At 39.3% G+C, this 18,487-nt stretch overlaps 2 protein-coding genes across 8 annotated transcripts in view; one reads left to right on the top strand and one right to left on the bottom strand.

The window, feature by feature from the left end:
• GTF2E1 (general transcription factor IIE subunit 1) overlaps positions 1–18,487 on the bottom strand; it is a 70,120-nt gene that overhangs the window by 14,382 nt on the left and 37,251 nt on the right. The window contains exons 1-3 of one of the 4 annotated variants that reach the window (XM_044771521.2): positions 17,417–17,433; positions 12,709–12,815; positions 11,770–12,247 (exon numbers count right to left, since the gene is read on the bottom strand). In XM_044771521.2, coding sequence (XP_044627456.1) covers positions 11,770–12,217 — 448 coding nt within the window. In that variant the 5' untranslated portion in view covers positions 12,218–12,247; positions 12,709–12,815; positions 17,417–17,433. Of the gene's footprint in view, positions 1–11,769; positions 12,248–12,708; positions 12,816–17,244; positions 17,590–18,487 lie in introns of those variants that run through there. The other 3 variants (XM_014829572.3, XM_070508938.1, XM_070508937.1) reach the window with 3 other exon arrangements.
• RABL3 (RAB, member of RAS oncogene family like 3) overlaps positions 17,599–18,487 on the top strand; it is a 37,672-nt gene continuing 36,783 nt past the window's right edge. Inside the window, exon 1 of one of the 4 annotated variants that reach the window (XM_070508939.1) lies at positions 17,599–17,747. In XM_070508939.1, the coding sequence (XP_070365040.1) occupies positions 17,614–17,747 (134 nt within the window). In that variant the 5' untranslated portion in view covers positions 17,599–17,613. The remainder of the gene's footprint in view (positions 17,748–18,487) is intronic. The other 3 variants (XM_044771522.2, XM_014829574.3, XM_014829573.3) reach the window with 3 other exon arrangements.

The raw sequence follows: 18,487 nt of genomic DNA, 5'->3' as shown, positions 1-18,487 counted from the left end.
GTCTTACTGAGACAGTCCATGGTTCCCCATGCTTCCCCTGCTACAGAAAGCATCAGTAAAGCCCTCTTTGTTGACTACGGGCACGTACCTGATGGTCTTTACTAACAGGCATTGACATACAGATTCTAGCTTGACCAACTTGAGAAGGATACTATTTACCAAAATAAAGAAAGAAAGGAAGAACAAGTTCTACTTTCTTCACATGGAAAAGATATAAAGTTGGTTTAGATATCTGAATCCATGTTGCCCACTGGCCATCAAAATGGCTATGTGAGAAGCCAAATTATTACAACTGCTTAGAGCTCAAGAGTGGAATTTGGACTAGAAATTTTTATATGAAAATCAACAACATATAGATGGTAACTGAAGCCATAAAGTAGATCAGAGCATCCAAAGAGATTAAGAGTGAGAAGAATTGGTAGTCAAGGTAAAAACCCAAGGAAAGAGGAATCGTTGAGACAGAAATGGTACAACCAGAGGGATAGGAAAGTGTTTCAAAGAGGAAATGGTATGGTGTTAATTTTTCAAAGTCAACAAGAATTGAAAACCAGTTTTTACATTTAGTAACAAACAGTAATTAGTGACCTTGACTAGAGAGGTTTTAGCTGGTATGCCATCTTATTCTCTAACTATTCCAGGCTGCCTCAGCCTCTTCTCTTCAATGGCAATAAGGAATATAATCCACGTGGGAGTTAAAAAATAAATCATATAAAGTAAGGTCTAAATCAGCTCTTGGATACCTGAATTAAGAAAACACACTGATGTGGGACTTATGTTGACTGCTGAAAGATGGGTACTTACAGAGACTGTCAATGAGAACTGGAGAATACTACAGAGAAGTTATCTAATTCAGTAGTTTTCAAAATTATTTTTAAAGGAAGACATCCCATTCCTTAAGTGAAGAAATACCTAACATATAAACTAAAAGCAAGTGCTCTGGTTGGACCACAGAAAGACAGCTAAGACAAAGAGCAACACTAACAATCCTTTCAATATGTCTTCAAAACATTACAAACCAGCCTCCTCTTGATCTGGGATCACCACAAAAATAAAGCATGTAAGCGTTCTGGAGTTCAAAGAAGGAATATGACTTCTAGCTGAGGGCACTAGGGAAGGTTTATGGAGAAGGTGTGCCTTTTGAGGTAGAAGAAAAGCAGTTGTTACAGAGATCAAGGAAAGGTGGAAGAGGAAAGGACATTCTAGATCATTATAAGAGAAGTAGGTAGCTGAAAATAATGCTAAACTGCAATTTCATTCTAGTAGGAATATGGTTATGAAAAAGAATGGTAAAAAATGGAATTAATAGGATAAACTAGGGTGGTCATAAGTGGGTCTTGAATGCCAAGCTTCATTTTGACTTCATTCTTTAGTAATAGGAAAGTGAAAGATTTTGGGAAAGAACATGAGGTCATCAAAACTAATATTTATAAGTATTGATCTGCCTTAGTGGCTTGAGGTGGTCTTCCAATAAGCCAGTTCTTAACTGAGTGTTTGCATAAAATTACTAGCAGAATTTTTAATTATACTCAGGCTCCACCCCAGAGATGCTGATTCAGTAAGTCTCGAATGGGCCAGGAATGCAAATTTTAAAAGTCCCACAAGGAATTCTAATGTACACCCCTGGTGGAGACCTGTTGTTAAGTAATCAATATAATAAATATCCCAACTTTTCTTGTAACTAGACCACTCTGTACTAAGTAGCGTGCACAGAATACACTGCTGAAGTATGAGAAGAAACTGGAATTGAAACTCAGAGCTCTGTACCATCTTTCCCTTCCCACACATAAGACTAAGAAGGCAAAAACTGGAAATGGTGAATCCAAGCCACATAAAGGAGAACACGCAAGCTAGATCTAAGGATGTGGCAGCAAGGAGAAAATGAAGGCTACAAAGATTCTTTAGGCAAAGTTTGACAAATGATGGGATTAGGAGAAAAAAAGTTCAATAATAACACATTCGTTTGATTATCTACATTCACAAACCACAAAAGAACTGAGAAAGCTAATTCAAAAATATTCCCATGTGTTCTTCACAGCCAAGTCTGTGCCAACAGTATTATCTAAATCTGACATACAGGGGAATAAAGACTCAGAGAGGTTAAATTTACCAGGTCATAACTTAAAAACAAAAATCACCAGCCTCGATGCAAATATAAATCTTTCTGACTCAAAAGACTAAATTCACTGTATCATCCTGAATTCCACATCCCTTTCCCAACCTCCTATCATCCCTGCCAGCTCCAGTGTAGCAAACTTCCCCCATGTATAAACATAGGCTCTACCTTCTTAAAATAAGAAACAGGAGAGAGGACTTATAACAAAGAATTTACTTAACAGACATTAAGTGCCTATCACATGCCTGGCATTTACTCACCTGAGTTTTAATCTATCAGATTTGCCAGAAGGATCAAAATATATCCAGTTGTAGATAACTAACAGGCATTGAAAGTAGGGAAAAAAAGATCTTTAACAAACAGATATTTCAAAACCACATTTTAGGGTTGACTATCCAGTAGTATATCAATATCCCAATTCTATGACTGAGGACTCTTCTAATGAATTAAGTTATCACTCCAAAATGAGAAAAGAAAGAGACCTAATTATGGATACGAAAAAGGGAGAGCAGGGAGAGTGAGGGGAAGAGGGAAGAATTCTACACAATTTTAACTTTCTCCCAAAATAAGAAATGTAAAAACAAAAATGAATCAGGGGTGGGGGGAAGGGAGAGAAGGGACTAGGAACAAAAGAAAAAAAATAGTAAAATTCAACAAAATTCAAACTTAATATTTTTCCTTTGCTAACCACAAAAGAAAATTTAAGTGGTGTTTATTATGCTGGCCAACGTCTTCCACTTAATTGTTTCCAACATGTTACTCATTTTAACAAACATAGCACTCAGTCATGTGAATATTAAGTCAAGGGAATAATAAATAAATACAAATAAAATCAAGGTGAAAAAATGTTTACCCTCCTTACTTTGAAAAGAATGCTTTAAAAATTTATCATTGAGGAAAAGAGCAGAAAACATTATGAGTCAAATTCCCCCAAAATTAGACATTATTTAGGATTGTATCTTTTCCCTCTTCACTCCAGTATATACAATGAACAGGTCATCAGCCAATGCCCAGAATTCACTGTCAAAGATCTGTCAAAGGTATTAGTGGCAACTGGAATATTATTCAGCCATCTTCCTCCCCTCCCCCCCAAATAATTAAAATAAGCCCAATTGCTTTGAGGTGGCACAGGTGCCGCAGAGCCGAAGGGGGAGCCAGGTTGCAGCCCAAGTCCTCAAGGCTGGCCAAGGAAACGGGAGGATCAAATGTCTGCCACTGCAGAGCTCTCACCCCAGCCCAGAGGGACTGATGTCCCGAGGATTTCCCACAATCTGCCTTCCTAAGTCTAGCCAATTATCTCCTGAGCTGCTTTTGTGGAATGGAGCTCACATTCTAGTGGGGGGTAGTCAAGACAAAAAATAACATCAGAAATTGATAAGTATACTAAAGAAAAACAAAGCAGGGAAAGAGGATAAAGAAAAAGGGAGTGAAGGGAAAGGAGCATTGCTCTATGATATAGTTAACTCAGGGAAGACCTCTCTGATACAGCAACATGTGAGCAGAGACTTAAAAGGCATAAAGGAGCCAGTCAGGTGGATATCTGGGCAGGAGGAACCAGCATGTAAAAAGGCACGTAAAGTGAAGGTGGGCCTGGTGCATGCAAGGCACAAATAACATGGCCAGTGCAGCTGCTGTGGAGTGAACATGGGAGAGAGCAGTAGAAATAAAGTCTCCGAAATGGGGGGGGGGGGGGGGGGGGGGGGGCGGGGAATATAGATAAAAGACCTTATAAGTTCTGTTAGGGACTGTGCATTTTAGAAAGGCCACGAGCTACTGTGACAGATATTCCATATGGGCAGCAAAATCTAAGCAAGAGAGAACAGCTTAGATAACTTTCCTGGACAATCCTATGAGAAAACTTTGGATAAAAGTATTTTATGACAATTAACAGTTCCATGTTAAAACCAAGCATCTAGGACCAGAACTCCTAGGATTTTAGTGAGATAAAGAGGAAACTATAAAACTGCAAGACACATCACTAACATACTAGATTAAAAATCCAACCACCATATATACCTTAGGAAGCATATTTGGACATTGTTTTCCCTCTCGGTGAATATTTTATGGATTTTGTAGATTTGGGGAAAGGGAGTGAACCAGGGAGCTTGGAAAAATAAGACTGCCAGAAAATTGTAAGTATTATTCTCCATTATGTCACAATGTGTTTCTGAAGGTGACATAATTGAACAGAGCATGCTCTCTACACGAACACTACTATAACCAGGAGTTTCAACTGCTAACCAAGGCTTTCGAATTAACCAAGTCACTAACACCATCCTCTACCAGCAGTGATAAAACAACCCCAAACCTATATATACTTTTAAAATGTCAAAATGTCAACTATTCTCCAAATTAAAGGGTGCTTTCAAATTAGAGTTGACAGAAACCATGTATGGTATAGACTAAACTGAACTTATGATTTTACACATGCTAAAAGGCCTCGAATGATTACAGGACTTGCCCAAGGTAACAGTTACTAACATAGCCCGAGACTAGAAGCCAGGGCTCTAGAATCCTAATACACTGTCATTTTACTCTATTACAGCCATTGCTTTAAAATAAAAAAAATTCTGAAAATGACATCCATTGAACACACTGATTATGTCCCTATGTAATAAGCGCTCTAAAAATCCCTGACAATACTATCAGAAATTGGCCAAGCATTAATAACCATAAGCTGTTATAACAACAAAATATTTAATTAAGAATCACTTTGGGGGCCAGCCCAGTAGTGTAGTGGGTAAGTTCATGCACTCTGCTTCAGTAGCCTGGGTTCGCAGGTTCGTATCCTGGGTGGAGACCTACACACCACTCATCAAGCCATGCTGTGGAGGCAGCTCACATACAAAATAGAGGAAGACTGGCACAGATGTTAGCTCAGCAACAATCTTCCTCAAGCAAAAAGAGAAGGATTGGCAACAGATGTTAGCTTGGGGCCAATTTTCCTCACCAAAGAAAAGAAAACAAAAGAAAAAGAATCATTTTGCTTTCTTAGATTTCAAAAGGGCTTATGCGGGGTGGTGAGGTGGGGTCGGGATGTAAGGTAAAAGGACTGGAAGGATAACCACAAAACTTAATAGTTGTTAACACATTGAAAGGTGGTGAGATCAGGGACTGCATTGAGTGGGAGAAGAGAGAGGAAAAATTAGGTTTCCCATTTTATTCTACATAGTTTTCTATGATTTGAGTCCTTAACAAATTTATATACATATATTACTTATGTATTTTTAGAAGACAGAAAACAATTATTTTGAGTCCTCCAACGACACTCAACTCCCTCTTAACTAATACACAGAAGTTACAGTCATTCTTAGGCTAATGTTTGAAAGCATTATCAAAGTCCTTTGTTGTAACTTTTATAACTCAAAATGTTCAGGGGACTGGGCCGGCCCCATGGCTAAGTGGTTCAAGTTCGTGCCCTCCACTTCAGCGGCCCAAGGTTTCGCTGGTTCGGATCCTGGGCGCAGACACGGCACTGCTTGTTAGGCCATGCTGAGGCAGTGTCCCACATGCCACAACTACAAGGACCCACAACTAAAAATATACAACTATGTACTGGGGTAATTTGGGGAGAAAAAGCAGAAAAAGAAAAAAGTTCAGGGGCATACACATTAAAATACTAGTCTCAAAAAGTCACCTTCTATTCTAATTTCCAAACTTTATTTCATAAAGCAAATTTCTTCAGTTCGACTAAGTAAATGAATGGAAAAGGAATTGCTATTATAAAATAGTAACAGACGTGACAGGGACGTAGTCACATATTTCCTAGAATTATTTTACCTGTAATAAAAAGGAATTTGAAAAATCATCCTTTAACAGTTCACTGCAGAACATGTAACACTGTAAAATACTCATTTGTTTGCATGCAAAAGGAAAAAACCAAGCAAGTTTAATGTACTTTTAAATTCAGATCTCAAACGTATTAACGACGTACACAATAAAATCTCACACCCCAAAACTCTATCTTTCAATGAAATTGGCTTCTGTCCTTCCTTAAATGGACACTTCTAGATTTGGTCTAATCAAGCATCATTCCTAGATTCTGGAACTCATTATATAGGGGAAAAAATGTACTACGCCTGGGAGGGAAAATAAATTTAAGTATGGTACTTGGTTGAATGCTAAAGCTTGCAATAAATCCTCTAAATTAGGCCTAAAACAAATTCATTTCAGCATGCAGTGAGCAGGCGAAAAGTCTGTGGTTTTATATGACTATTTGAAAGACAATTATCAATAGAATATTATGTGCTATTATCAAAACTAACAGCAACTCTTCACAAATAAATTAGCTCCTATGTAATCAGCATCAAAATACAAAAAAGATAAAACATTTTTTTTAAAAAAAGCTCTCAAATCCACAAAATCAAAAGCAACAAAATTTTTTTAAAAATCAGTCTTAAGGGTTTGGTAGCAGGGAAGAATGAGTAAAAGAGGGAAGATACTGTGGCCAGCCTGCTGGTGTAGTGGTTAAGTTCACATGCTCCAATTCGGCAGCCCAGGGATTGCAGGTTCGGATCCTGGGTGTGGACACAGCACCGCTTGTCAAGCCACACTGTGGCATCATCCCACATACGGAAGGAAGATCGGCACAGATGTTAGCTCAGAGCCAATTTTCCTCACCAAAAAAAAGAGAGGGAACATACTTGTTCCTTACATCTTTCCATAACTTGTTTTTAATTTTTTTAACTTATTCTAATAATACCCACTTCCCACCACCAAAAACATCCACGCCGCTCAGCTTTCCAGCATAATTTTGTAATGAACCAATCCTGGGCAAGATTCCAAATCAGCAATTGAGCAAAATAACCTTGAAAGATTTCTTTTTTGTTTGTCTGTTTGTGTTTTTAGCTTTTCAGGAACTGAAAATACTGCTTATAAGACATCTCCTATGCTAAGCAGAAAGAGATGAAGACAGGAAAAAGCCTGCTCTATGAAGGTAAACATTATTAACAAGTCTTTAAGAGTCTCACAAATATAAGACCTTAACAATTTAAAAAGGTTAGGTAAGGGAATTAGAGAGGAATTTTAATGAAACAGGGATCAGGAAACTGATCCTTCTATAAACCAAAAGGCTTTACCTGCAGTCACAAAGCAAGAAGGAACTCACATGATTAACCCTAAATTTGTATATGAATATCCCAAGTACAGTAGATATGGGGTTTACTTGAATATCCCAAGTGGCTCTGAACTAACCACTAGAAAAGGTACAATTCCCACTGTTGGCTATTTTTAGCAGTTATTTGAGACTTATTTTATTTTAGACTGACTTAGTTATTAAAGACTTCTTTCATACTAATCCTAAAATCCGTCTCTAAGTCTTTTCCAGGGAGCCACACAAAACAAGCTGAATCTCCATGAAAGCTATATATTCTTCCCTAATATTTAATCTAAGACATCCTAGAAATCTATATAGCCCTAGATTTATCCATTACTTTGTAGGATCCTCCAATCCCTAGAGCACAACGTAGGCATGTGTATGTGCACCCATACACACATCATTTGATGAGCAGAACTAGATAAGTAATTTCTAAATTCCTATTTCTAAGATTTTAATAAATTCCTTTTCTTTTAAAGATTTATTTTTCCTTTTTCTCCCCAAAGCCCCCAGGTACATAGTTGTGTATTCTTAGCTGTGGGTCCTTCCAGCCGTGGCATGTGGGACACCACCCCAGCACGGCTTGATGAGCGGTGCCATGTTCGCGCCTAGGACTCCCACCAACAAAACCCTGGGCCGCCTGCAGTGAAGTGCGCGAACTCAACCACTCAGCCACGGGCCGGCCCCTTATTAAATTCCTTTTTAAAAAATTTAACTCATTTCAAAGTTTATTTAAAATAAGATTGCCAGGTCTCTAGGTGAATTCAGTAATAGCAGCTCCGAAACTATTTCCAACTCAAATATCTAACAAGTTAATCCCAGCCACAATAAAATGACAGTGCCATATATGCCTTTACAGATGCTGTAAAACTATATTCTTTTGCCCAATATTTCCACTGCTCAGAATTCTTCTTAAAGAAAAACTTAAACAGGAATAAAATGCTATATACACAAAAGTATCAAAAGCATCAAATTTATACTAGCAAAAAAATAGATAAAATCAAAGTCCCCAAAAGGGTTGAAAAGGAAAATGGGACAGTGGGGGGAAATCATACCTGTTAAAACATATATGAAACACTAGATAGAAACCGGAGTTTGGTACATTATGGAACCGAGAGATAACACATTATTCTTGGCTATGATTGTAATTATAGATAATATGCAAAAGGCTGGTGGTTTTGTGGGTAATTTTTTTCTCTTCAAAAATTTCTCTGGCTTTATGGCTGCATAATTTTTAAATTAAAAATGGAAAATATAAAGCTATTTCTATATCATCCAACATTAATATCTAAAAAGAGAATATGGTCTCCTCCTCCCTTTTGGGGAAGTCTGTTGCTGAATTTAACTTAGAAGTGTCATTAACTAAATCATCCATGACTGAGACTGCTAAAGTAGAAATTCTATTTACATGATCAGAAAGCTGGCTAAATCTAAAACATACATTTATGAACCACAAGATGCTATTTTGATAATTTGAGGGATTTCATGTCATGTTTTCTTTGTTTTAATTACATAAAACCCCCATATTTCAGGAAGTCAAACAGCTGGTTTTGCCTGATTAAGTTTCTGAAACCAAGAAGTAGTGGGCAAAGGCTAGGCTATTCCATTTTAAGGAAAGAGAGTATCTATACATACCAAACACCAAACATTCGGAGAGAACACCAAAGGCAAAATCTAAATGGAAAGTATGGAGAGAACCTACACTCTTTAGGAAAAAGGAGAGGGTAGGGAAAAACTGGAAACTGAAGTAGGAAGATCACTGGCTTATGTGCGAATCAACACTGGTAAAACAATTCTTGCTGGACTCAGAGTTCCCTGAGCATAGAAATTCCCAATGCTCATCTAAGAAGTCACTACCCTTTGTTCAGTGGCAGAGAACTGTCCATACACTTGAGTTATGAACTTTTTGTCAGGGAAACCGTAAAGTCTAGAAGGCTTCAAATCTAATTTCAGAATATTCCCTAATTGCTAATATAAACCACAGTTCAACCTAATAACTGTTCATATGGGAATGGAGATAGAAGCCCATCAGATATCCCCATCATTTGATCAGAAATATCGTCAATCTCCAATAGCAACCAGGAAATAGAACAGCTTTGTACAGGACTGGGCTTAGGATGAAAACTACACTATCAATTTCAACAGAGCATAAATATTACAGCAGAAAAAGTTCCCTCCTCCTCCTTTGAGACACATACCAAATGTTTATTTCCCATCTTCTTGAAAATGAGGGGCAGGAAGGTGAATACTGAGCAAAACAGGAAGGGAGCAGAGAGAAAAAGACCAAGATTTCTAAAGGGAATGTATAGACCAAGGGAGGGTGTCAAGGTATTAATGGTGAAACATCACATCAGAGCTGACAAGCAGACTGGGGCCTAATATCACCCAGTCAGCACACGCTCTCCTTAAAGGAAAGCTCAAGTGAAAAACCACATTATAATCAAAAGGCGAGAACATTCTCAGAACGAGGGTCACCAATGATGAAGAATTTTCAATTATGATTCCTCAGGCTTCACTGTAGAGACATAACTTCCAATTAAGTTGATTATGAGTGTTGGCTGATCAGGGCACCCTCCCCTGAGTGATGCCAAGGTAAAGTGACTATTCTTGCTCTCCTGAACTCCTTCTTTCTCCACTTCATGCTGACCATACCCTCATATTAATTCAGTCTTTGTTCAGACTGGCCACACAATGACTGTTTCAGTTTTAGCTCTCTTTCATAAAATGTTTTCTTGTCCCCTACCCTTTCTCAACTCCCTCATTCTAATAACCTTGACTATATTTGGGTGTTAGGCCATCTCTTCCACAGGCCACCTGTTGATTACAATTAGTTTCATTCAAACACTAACCCTAGGTGAAATTCAAAGAGCATCATGGACCAATCTCCTAAATACTGATATACAAGAGTGGAATAACTTCCTTTTAGAAAGTTTCATGAAATTAAATAAGAACCAAATGATGAATATATGTAGTAGAAGCACATTACTTTAGATTACCCTCTCTGAGGGACTGGACAACACCTTCCACTGCAGTCAAGAGTGACGAAGATGACCACTGTAACACCAACATCTGCAGAGAATCACAAAACCAAAACCCAGAGCTCCTTTAAGAAATCTGTTAGAGTGAATGGCAAAAATCATGAGACTTTTCTAGTCTATCTTGAAAGAGCTCCAGATATATTCTACCACCTTCCTTTATAGCACACTCAAGCAATTCTTATACTCAGGATGGTTAAGATTTTCTTGTAACTAAGATCTCTCCTACTTAAGCCCTTTCAAGGTAAATAATTAGGTTCAGACAAATTAAACATTTAACACAAATGTGAATACTTTAAATGACTTTTCATCCAAAACGACTGCTTCACAGTAAATAAGGAAAAAAAGTCACAGGCTAGCTCTAGCTTTTTGTCAACAATCTTAGTTGATATTGGGATTATTTCCCATCAAAAAAATTTTTTAATGTACAATTCATAACATATACAAAAATCAGAAGATTAAATATGTATGTAAATCTGTAATTTTTTTATAATAAAATGTTTCAAGTGTGCAAGTTTAAGTTACATTTTTCATATAGTTTTTTAAAAGGTAGATCTACGAACTAAAAAGTGACCTATACTCCTGAACTTAGCCCCAACAAAGGACAATCTAACTTAACAGTACTGAATCTTTCTAGAGATTTTTATCTCTAGAAAATAACCCAAAATTGATTCACCAAGTAATTAGCAAAACTATAGTCTCTTTTCCAGTTTCCAAATAACAAGACAAGTAACTAGACAACCTAGCACTTTCAAGTTTCTCATGTTAATGCTAGACACACTGTATTTTTAGAAAATACATGTTTTATGAATTCTGTGTTGATAAGAAAAATCCTTAAAACTATTTAATTAAATGAAACAAATTATATATCTTGTTGACAATTCTTTTCCATTAATGAATGGCTAAGAGACAATATTTATCAACTTGTTAACTTGGAAAGGGTGCCCCTCTTATTTCATCTGGCTAACTCTTACTTATCTTTTAGGTCTCAGCTGTTACTTAACTTCTTCTAGAGGCCTTCTCCAAATTCAGATTAGATGCCCTAGTTATATACTCCTGATAGCACTTTGCACTTCCACTAAGAAAGTGTTTAAAAACACTGCATTGTAACTGTCTGGCAGTGACTGGCACAAGTAGGTACTTAAATATTTGTTGAATGAAGAGGTCAAAAATAAAGCTGTCAGAATAGCCTCAAAGTAGTATTGAAGTCAACCCTTCAGATTGGGCTACAGCTATAAATAAATAAGGGGTGGGGGAGGGAGCAGAGGTAGGAGGGCCATGGGTGGGAGAGGACACTCCCTGGTGAAGCAGAAAGGCTTTGTAAAAGTTTTTAAAAATAGTATGACAGTCAAACTGGACAGTAAGATGACTAAAAATGACTGTATGCTGACTGATACCAATTCATTCACTTTCATAAGGATATATATGACTGGTTTAAAAATTAGATCAATTTAAGAAAAAGGATACATACATATTTTATTTTAAAGTTACTTAAAAGAAAGATCCATAAACTGGAAAAATCTCACCTGTCATGGGATCAAAGAGCTGATTAGCTTCTAAGTCTGTAAAAGTACTACTACAGACAGGACATTTGAAGGAAGCCCGGTTGGTGGAATCTCTCTCATCAGTTTCAATCCTCCTTCTCATGTGGTCCAATTTATATTTGACCACATTTACAAGAGTACGATAATTGATAAAGTAGTAGTTATGGCGAGTGGTCTTCCCATCTGCAGCAGTCTCTACCCTCATTCTGCATTTGATGAACTTGTCTCCCTTTAAATTATTCAAAACTGATCGAAGTTGCTTCCGATCAAACTTGAGCAGCTCCAGCATATCCTCCTCTTTCACACAGGGGTTCCGGATCAAGATGTCCAAGGCTAAAGCATGCTCAATGCCATAAAACCCCCGGATCACATACTTGGCTAACCTCTTCAATGCTGCAGGAACCTCAGTGAGGACGTCTGGGTCTGCCATTTTTAGCAGCAAACTTCAACTTTAGATATACTGAATTCAGAAAAAAAAAAAAAAGAGAAGGTTAGCTAGGCTAAAGACACAGTGATCATTTTAAATCTAGAATAATCAACCCATTAGGTAGCTGGTAGCTACCACTATTCTTGAAGTGCCACAAAGGTACTCAAAACATTGTTTTAAGACTTACAATGCCTAAGCATTTAACAGAGAACAAGATTTTTCTGTAGAGTACACAAAAGATTACATCTAAAAAGCTTGACATATTTCTTAAATAGTTATTTCCATGATCTACAGTGTGCTTGATCCCAAAAAGCAACTTATTACTTACAGCAATGACATATCAAGCCCACTTTACTTTAGAAAGAGACACACAAAAAAGCTAAATAAAGTCTATTCTTTTTTATTTTTTTTTTGCTGGGAAAGATTCGCCCTGAGCTAACATCTGTTGCCAATCTTCCTCTTTCTGTTTTTTTCCCTTCCCAAAACCCCAGTACCTAGTTGTATATTCTAGTTGTAAGTCCTTCCGGTTCTTCTATGTGAGCTGCTACCACAGCAAGGCTACTGAAGAGGAAGGGTGTGGTTCTGTGCCCAGGAACTGAACCTAGGCAGCCAAAGTAGAGAGCACTGAACTTTAATCATTAGGCCATCACAGCTGGCTTGAAGTCTCATTATTCTTTTTATTTATTTATTATTTTTTTACTTTTTATTTTATTTTGGGGGGGGGGGAAGACTAGCCCTGAGCTAACATCTGCTGCCAATCCTCCTCTTTTTGCTGAGTAAGACTGGCCCTGAGCTAACACCCATGCCATCTTCCTCTACTTTATACATGGGACACCTACCACAGCATGGCATGCCAAGCAGTACCATGTCCACCCCCGGGATCCAAACTGGCAAACCCCGGACTGCTGAAGTGGAACGTGCGCACTTGACTGCTGCACCACTGGGCAGGCTCTGAAGTCTCACTATTCTTAATGCCACAGATCTTTGGGAATGCTGGAAACCCCCTGAGAAACCTAGCAGTTAGCATATCCTTAAAGTGTCTTTCTTGAGTAAAATTTGTATATCAAAATATATTCTAGGATGTTTTACATAGTCATGCTCTCACAATAAAATCACAACAAACCACTAAACACATAAGTAATGACCAGTTGGGGTGTTTGGCAAAATTACTGTTATAAATCTGAAAGAAATTAACACTTAGATCCAGACAGCTTTACCAACCTTGAAAGTTAAATCTAATGACCAATTAAGTAAACACCATACAGTCCTAAAAAAATAAAAGTCCAAGATACCCTTAACTACTGGATCCCTTGCAGGACAAAGCAGAAGCTAAGTGTACCCAATTCTCCTGTCCATGACCCAGAAAGCTGTATTCTAGAAGCCCAAACTGGCATGGGCTAGACTTTCATGTGGTTGTTGGAAAGCCTGGGCTTTGGAATTCAGAGTTAGACAGCCTGTGTTTTGTTTTCGTAGCTGTGTGATCCTAAGCAAATCCCTCAAACAACTTCAAGCCACACTTTACTATCTGAGAAATAAGGATAATATCAATTACCTCAATGAGGCTGTGATGAATAAATGAGAATGTAAGTAATGTGCTTAGAAAGCACTTGTTAATAAGGATAGCTTCCATATCGATTTAAAAGGTCCTAAACTAAAAATGACCAGGCTATCCACCCAGACTATGTCAAATGAAATTTCCCTGCACCATAGAGAAATTTTTAACAGATATCCCATTGAACTATTTCAATAGGGAGTCATATTCTGTTATTAACACTAGTTTCTATTGAACCTTTTATTTAAAATCAGTGGTTACCATCAATCCTATCAAATTTGATCTCTTTTTATAAGAAATTATTTATATCCACAGTACTATAATAAGATATTCCTAAATAACTAATCTATACACATAGTTTTTTTTGGGGGGGGGGATATAATGCTCTACTTGTAATAAAGGGAAAATAAAAGGAGTCAGCTGTAATATATACTTCATATTCTAAATACACAGGCATGACTATATACAAGAGATAACAAAGTAGCACCTACATCCAAACCTGTGGTCCTAGAGCCTTCTGCTCGTCCCAAGGCTTAAGGATGCCCAGCAAGGGCTGGATTCAACACCAAAGTAGTATCATAGCACGCTACCAGATACATTTTGTTCTCCTTTCCAATTTGGTCTATACATTGTACTTGAGCCCAGTTTTGGTTTTTTTGTTTGTTTTGTTTTACATGCTCAACAGTTGGCAGAACACAATACATGGCTTCAGAAACATCCAACAGACCAAAGAATGGCAGACAAATGTCAAAATAACCCACTTTTCCAGTATTATTTCTTACTATCGTATTCCCCTCCCTGATCTCCCATTCCATACACTCCATTTTCCGACCAATGATTCTCATCCCTTGTTGTTAGGCAGAATCATCTGCGGAGCATTTAAAAATACCCACCCTGGGCCCCATTCCCAGAGATTCTGTTTCAGCTGGGCTGGGAGGGCCAGATTAGGCATTATCTTATTTTAAAAGCTCTTTAGGTATCTCTAATACACATAAAAAGTCCCTGACCACTGCTCAGACAAATCTGGTGCCTGGCTATCACATAACCTACCATTGCACATCCTGCATGGGGAGGACCCAGTGCCACTTACCATTCACCCTGTTTCCTTTGCCTGAAACACCTTAGGGGACCCTAAAGATTTGAGCAAGAGAGTGACATGAGGACTCTGCAGTCCAATAGTTTTTGAGTTTTGAATCCCAGTTCCACCATTCTTAGCATGTGACCCTGGAAAATTCTGTCTCAGCTTCCTCATATATAAAAAGTGATTAACAGTGCCTTCTTCATAGAGTTGATGTATGGATTAAATGAGATAATTCATGTAAAGTGTTCTGCTTTCAAGGCTTGATATCATAAGAGTTCCATTAAGCACTGGCATTCACAATAAGACCCCCTATTTAGGAAAGTGACTCTTATAACGACATGAGAAATGGACTGAAGTAAGTGAAGATAGACGCACTGTGGAAGGATGAGGAGCTAAGGAAGAGAGCAAAATTGCAAGAGGCTAGGATGAATGAAACTTATTACAGAAACAAAATCAAAAGGACCCAATAATATATTGGAAATAGAGTAACAGAGTAGGAAAATTTTAAATAGCTATTTGGGGTTTTTTTTACAATTTTTTATTACGGTAAAATACACATAACACAAAACTTACCAATTAACCATTTTTAAGTATACAGTTCAGTAGTATTAAATACTTTCATAATTTTGTGCAACTATCACCACCACCCATCTCCATAACTCTTTTCATCTTGTAAAACTGAAATGCAATAGCCATTAAAAAATAACATAGTTTAATATTAAACAATAACATGTAGCTATCTGCTTTGAGACAGAGTAATTAGGAGGACAAAAGTACTACCATGAGAAATAGGTTAGCACCTGAAGAGGAACAGGTTTGGAAGAAATGAAGTGTTCAACTTTTAGTTGCTTATCTTCACCACAGAATATTCTGGTGAAGATGTCAAGCAGGTAGCTGAACAAATGAAAGTGGAGCTCAGGAAAGTAGCCAGGTTATGCCACCTTGTTCAAAATCTCTGTCTTCTAAAATGCTCCTTCCTGACCACTGTGTTCTCTCTTCCACCACTTCTACTTCCCCACTTAGGCTGAAGCTCCTCCTCAATTTCTGGATTTCTTAAGTTACTTGGGTCAGAGGTCTCAAACTGGCAGCCTTGCCACTGTTTGACCCAAAGAATGTTTTGAAAATCTTCTGAATTACATTAGTTGTCAACATTTAAAATTGTGAGATTTCACATAAATTTCAACTTTCAGCTCCTCTTGAAAATTGGAATTATCTGAGGAAAAAAGTGAGGCCATGTTACCACATGGAAACAATAAGCTGAAGCTGAAGAGCAGGTGACAGTTTTAAAGAGGGAAGGAGCTTGGCTGGCCTCTGGAGACTTCTGAGTGTGCAACCTCTCAGGCCAGCCCTTTTCTGTCTCAGAGTCCATCAGTCGTCTCCCAACCTCACCTATCTCCCTAACCAGCCCAGACCCCCAAAGGCAAATTGGTTTTGTTTTTGAACTATTCTAATCATAAAAACACGTAAGGACTACTGTGCACCAAGCACAGAGTTAGAGAAACAACACTGAGACGAATGCATTCTCTGCACTCTGTCTACCCATGGGCCTCATCTCCAGCTAGACTGGCATTCTCTCAGTGCCACATGAGCCGTATGTGCTTTCCCCACTTTCAGGCCCTCGCACATGCTGTTCTGTCTGCCCTCAAAGCTAAGCCCAAACTCCCTTCTCCTAATCATCCTTCATATCTCAAATGACATTTCCTCAGAGAGATCTTCCCAGATTCCCCTGGGTAGCTTAGTATGACTCCCTTTCACACGTTCCCATAGCACTTCACCCTTCTTTCTTGCAGGGCACATACTCGTACTTTCTCCATGTCTATCTCTGAGGCTGGGGGCTTAAACTAGTTTACCGGCTTTCCAGCATCCAGCACAGCTAGGCAAGTACTTCCATAAAACTTTCAACAGATAAGCACGTGTTCTGCCAACACGCCCACCCTGCCAGCCTCCCCCAATTCACTTCCTCCACTGCTGCTTCCAGAGTAGAGGATAGGCTATTAGAAATCCTCTTCCTAAACTTCAAATGGTTTTAAACAGAAGGTGACAAGATCAAATTCGCGATTTTAAAAGATGACTCTGACTGCAGGGCGTAAAATAAAGGGAGAAAGGAGCAGATGCGGAGAGCCCAGGTGGATTATTTCAGTATTCTACTATTCCAGTTCTAGAATCTGGATTCTCTACATCTAACTGTGGTTTTCTCGGTTACCATATTTCATGGTATTCTCCACGCCTTCCTACATAAAGCGGCTATCACCGCGAAACCTCCGGACCAGCTGCCCTCCACGAGCCCGGTTCAGTCATGTTCACTACTCCCCACTGCGAGACCCCGAGGCCCTAAGTTCCCTCGGACTCCGCCAGCTGAGTCCAGGGCCACACTCGGCGAGGCCAAGTCCGTCCTACCAGAGGTCGCACACGGGCCGCTCCGGGGTCAATGGTTCTTTGGAGGACCAAGTCAAGAGAGTACCTAAGAGGAAGAGGGTAGCTAAGGAGAGAGGAGCGAAAAGGAGGAGAAACCCTGAAATGCGACTCCAGGCCAGGGAACCGAGAACAAGGAACAGGGAATAAGGTTTACCAAAGCGAATCCTCGAACACTCCCACTACAGCTTCCCTCAGCGCCTCAACTACCGGCTTAACCGAGCCACGCCACCTGTGCGACAACGAAAACGCATCATTCCTGCGACCAGCTTTGGAAACCACCGCTACTCTTAACCAGGCGGGCCAATCAGCACAGTGAAGCCTTCAATCAAGGCGTCATGCTCCGATTGGCCAATGAAATTAAAGGCTCGGCCTTCCATACCCAGCTCTGATTGGCTTACAGTCCCGGAAAAGGTGTTCACCTCGGGAAGGTTGTGGCAAGATGGCGTCCCTGGATCGGGTGAAGGTACTGGTGTTGGGAGACTCAGGTGAGCGGTTTAACCCAATTCTGGGGCTCCCGGCACTTTTGAGTTATCTGATAACCCTCCCCCTTCACTACTCTCTCCCCTACAACTCGCTGTGTCTGGTCCGTGGCTGAAAGCCCTCTCAAGCCTAAAGACTACACTTCCCAGAGGACTTTGCTCTGTTTGACGCAGCGGTGGCGTCGCGCGGGTAGGGGGTGCAGAGCCCCAGTCCTTCTCCGCCCTCGCAGTTCTCCACGTTGGTCTCCCTGGCGCCTGTAGTCTAGTGTGTTTTGTCAATTCCTTTGTTTTAAAAGATATCCTCACGCTGAGTACTATATTGGGTGCTGTGTGAAGTAGACAGAAGTTAGGACTGCCCCATCAAGAGGTTTGGTTCATTAAGTCAGTCAAACCGATGAGGATTATTTTGGGCAGGTTGCTTTTGAAACTGCAGACAGGAAAGAGGCTCTGAAAAGTGGAATTTACTTGCCCTTTGTTAAGAGATGTTTACATTTGTAAAGGAGATCTGCATCTGTAGGGGTGTCCCCCCTCTCTGCACCGGGAGGAAGTGGGGATGACCTTATCTCTAGAAACTCTTAATGGGGAAGGCAAGGACTTAAGTCTACATAATAATCTTGCTCTTGTTTACTGTCTGGTAACCTCATGTAACTGACACCCCCCCCCCCCCCCCCCCCCCCCGCCAACGTCTTTTGTCTTTAGCTGAAGATAATATTTAAGGTGGTGGCTTCAGCCATTCACTTAACCTG

The sequence above is a fragment of the Equus asinus genome, chromosome 5 (genome assembly GCF_041296235.1).
Source record: "Equus asinus isolate D_3611 breed Donkey chromosome 5, EquAss-T2T_v2, whole genome shotgun sequence".
NCBI lineage: Eukaryota > Metazoa > Chordata > Mammalia > Perissodactyla > Equidae > Equus > Equus asinus.
The sequence above is the reverse complement of the archived record's forward strand: the minus strand, read 5'-3'. Positions and strand labels throughout refer to the sequence as shown.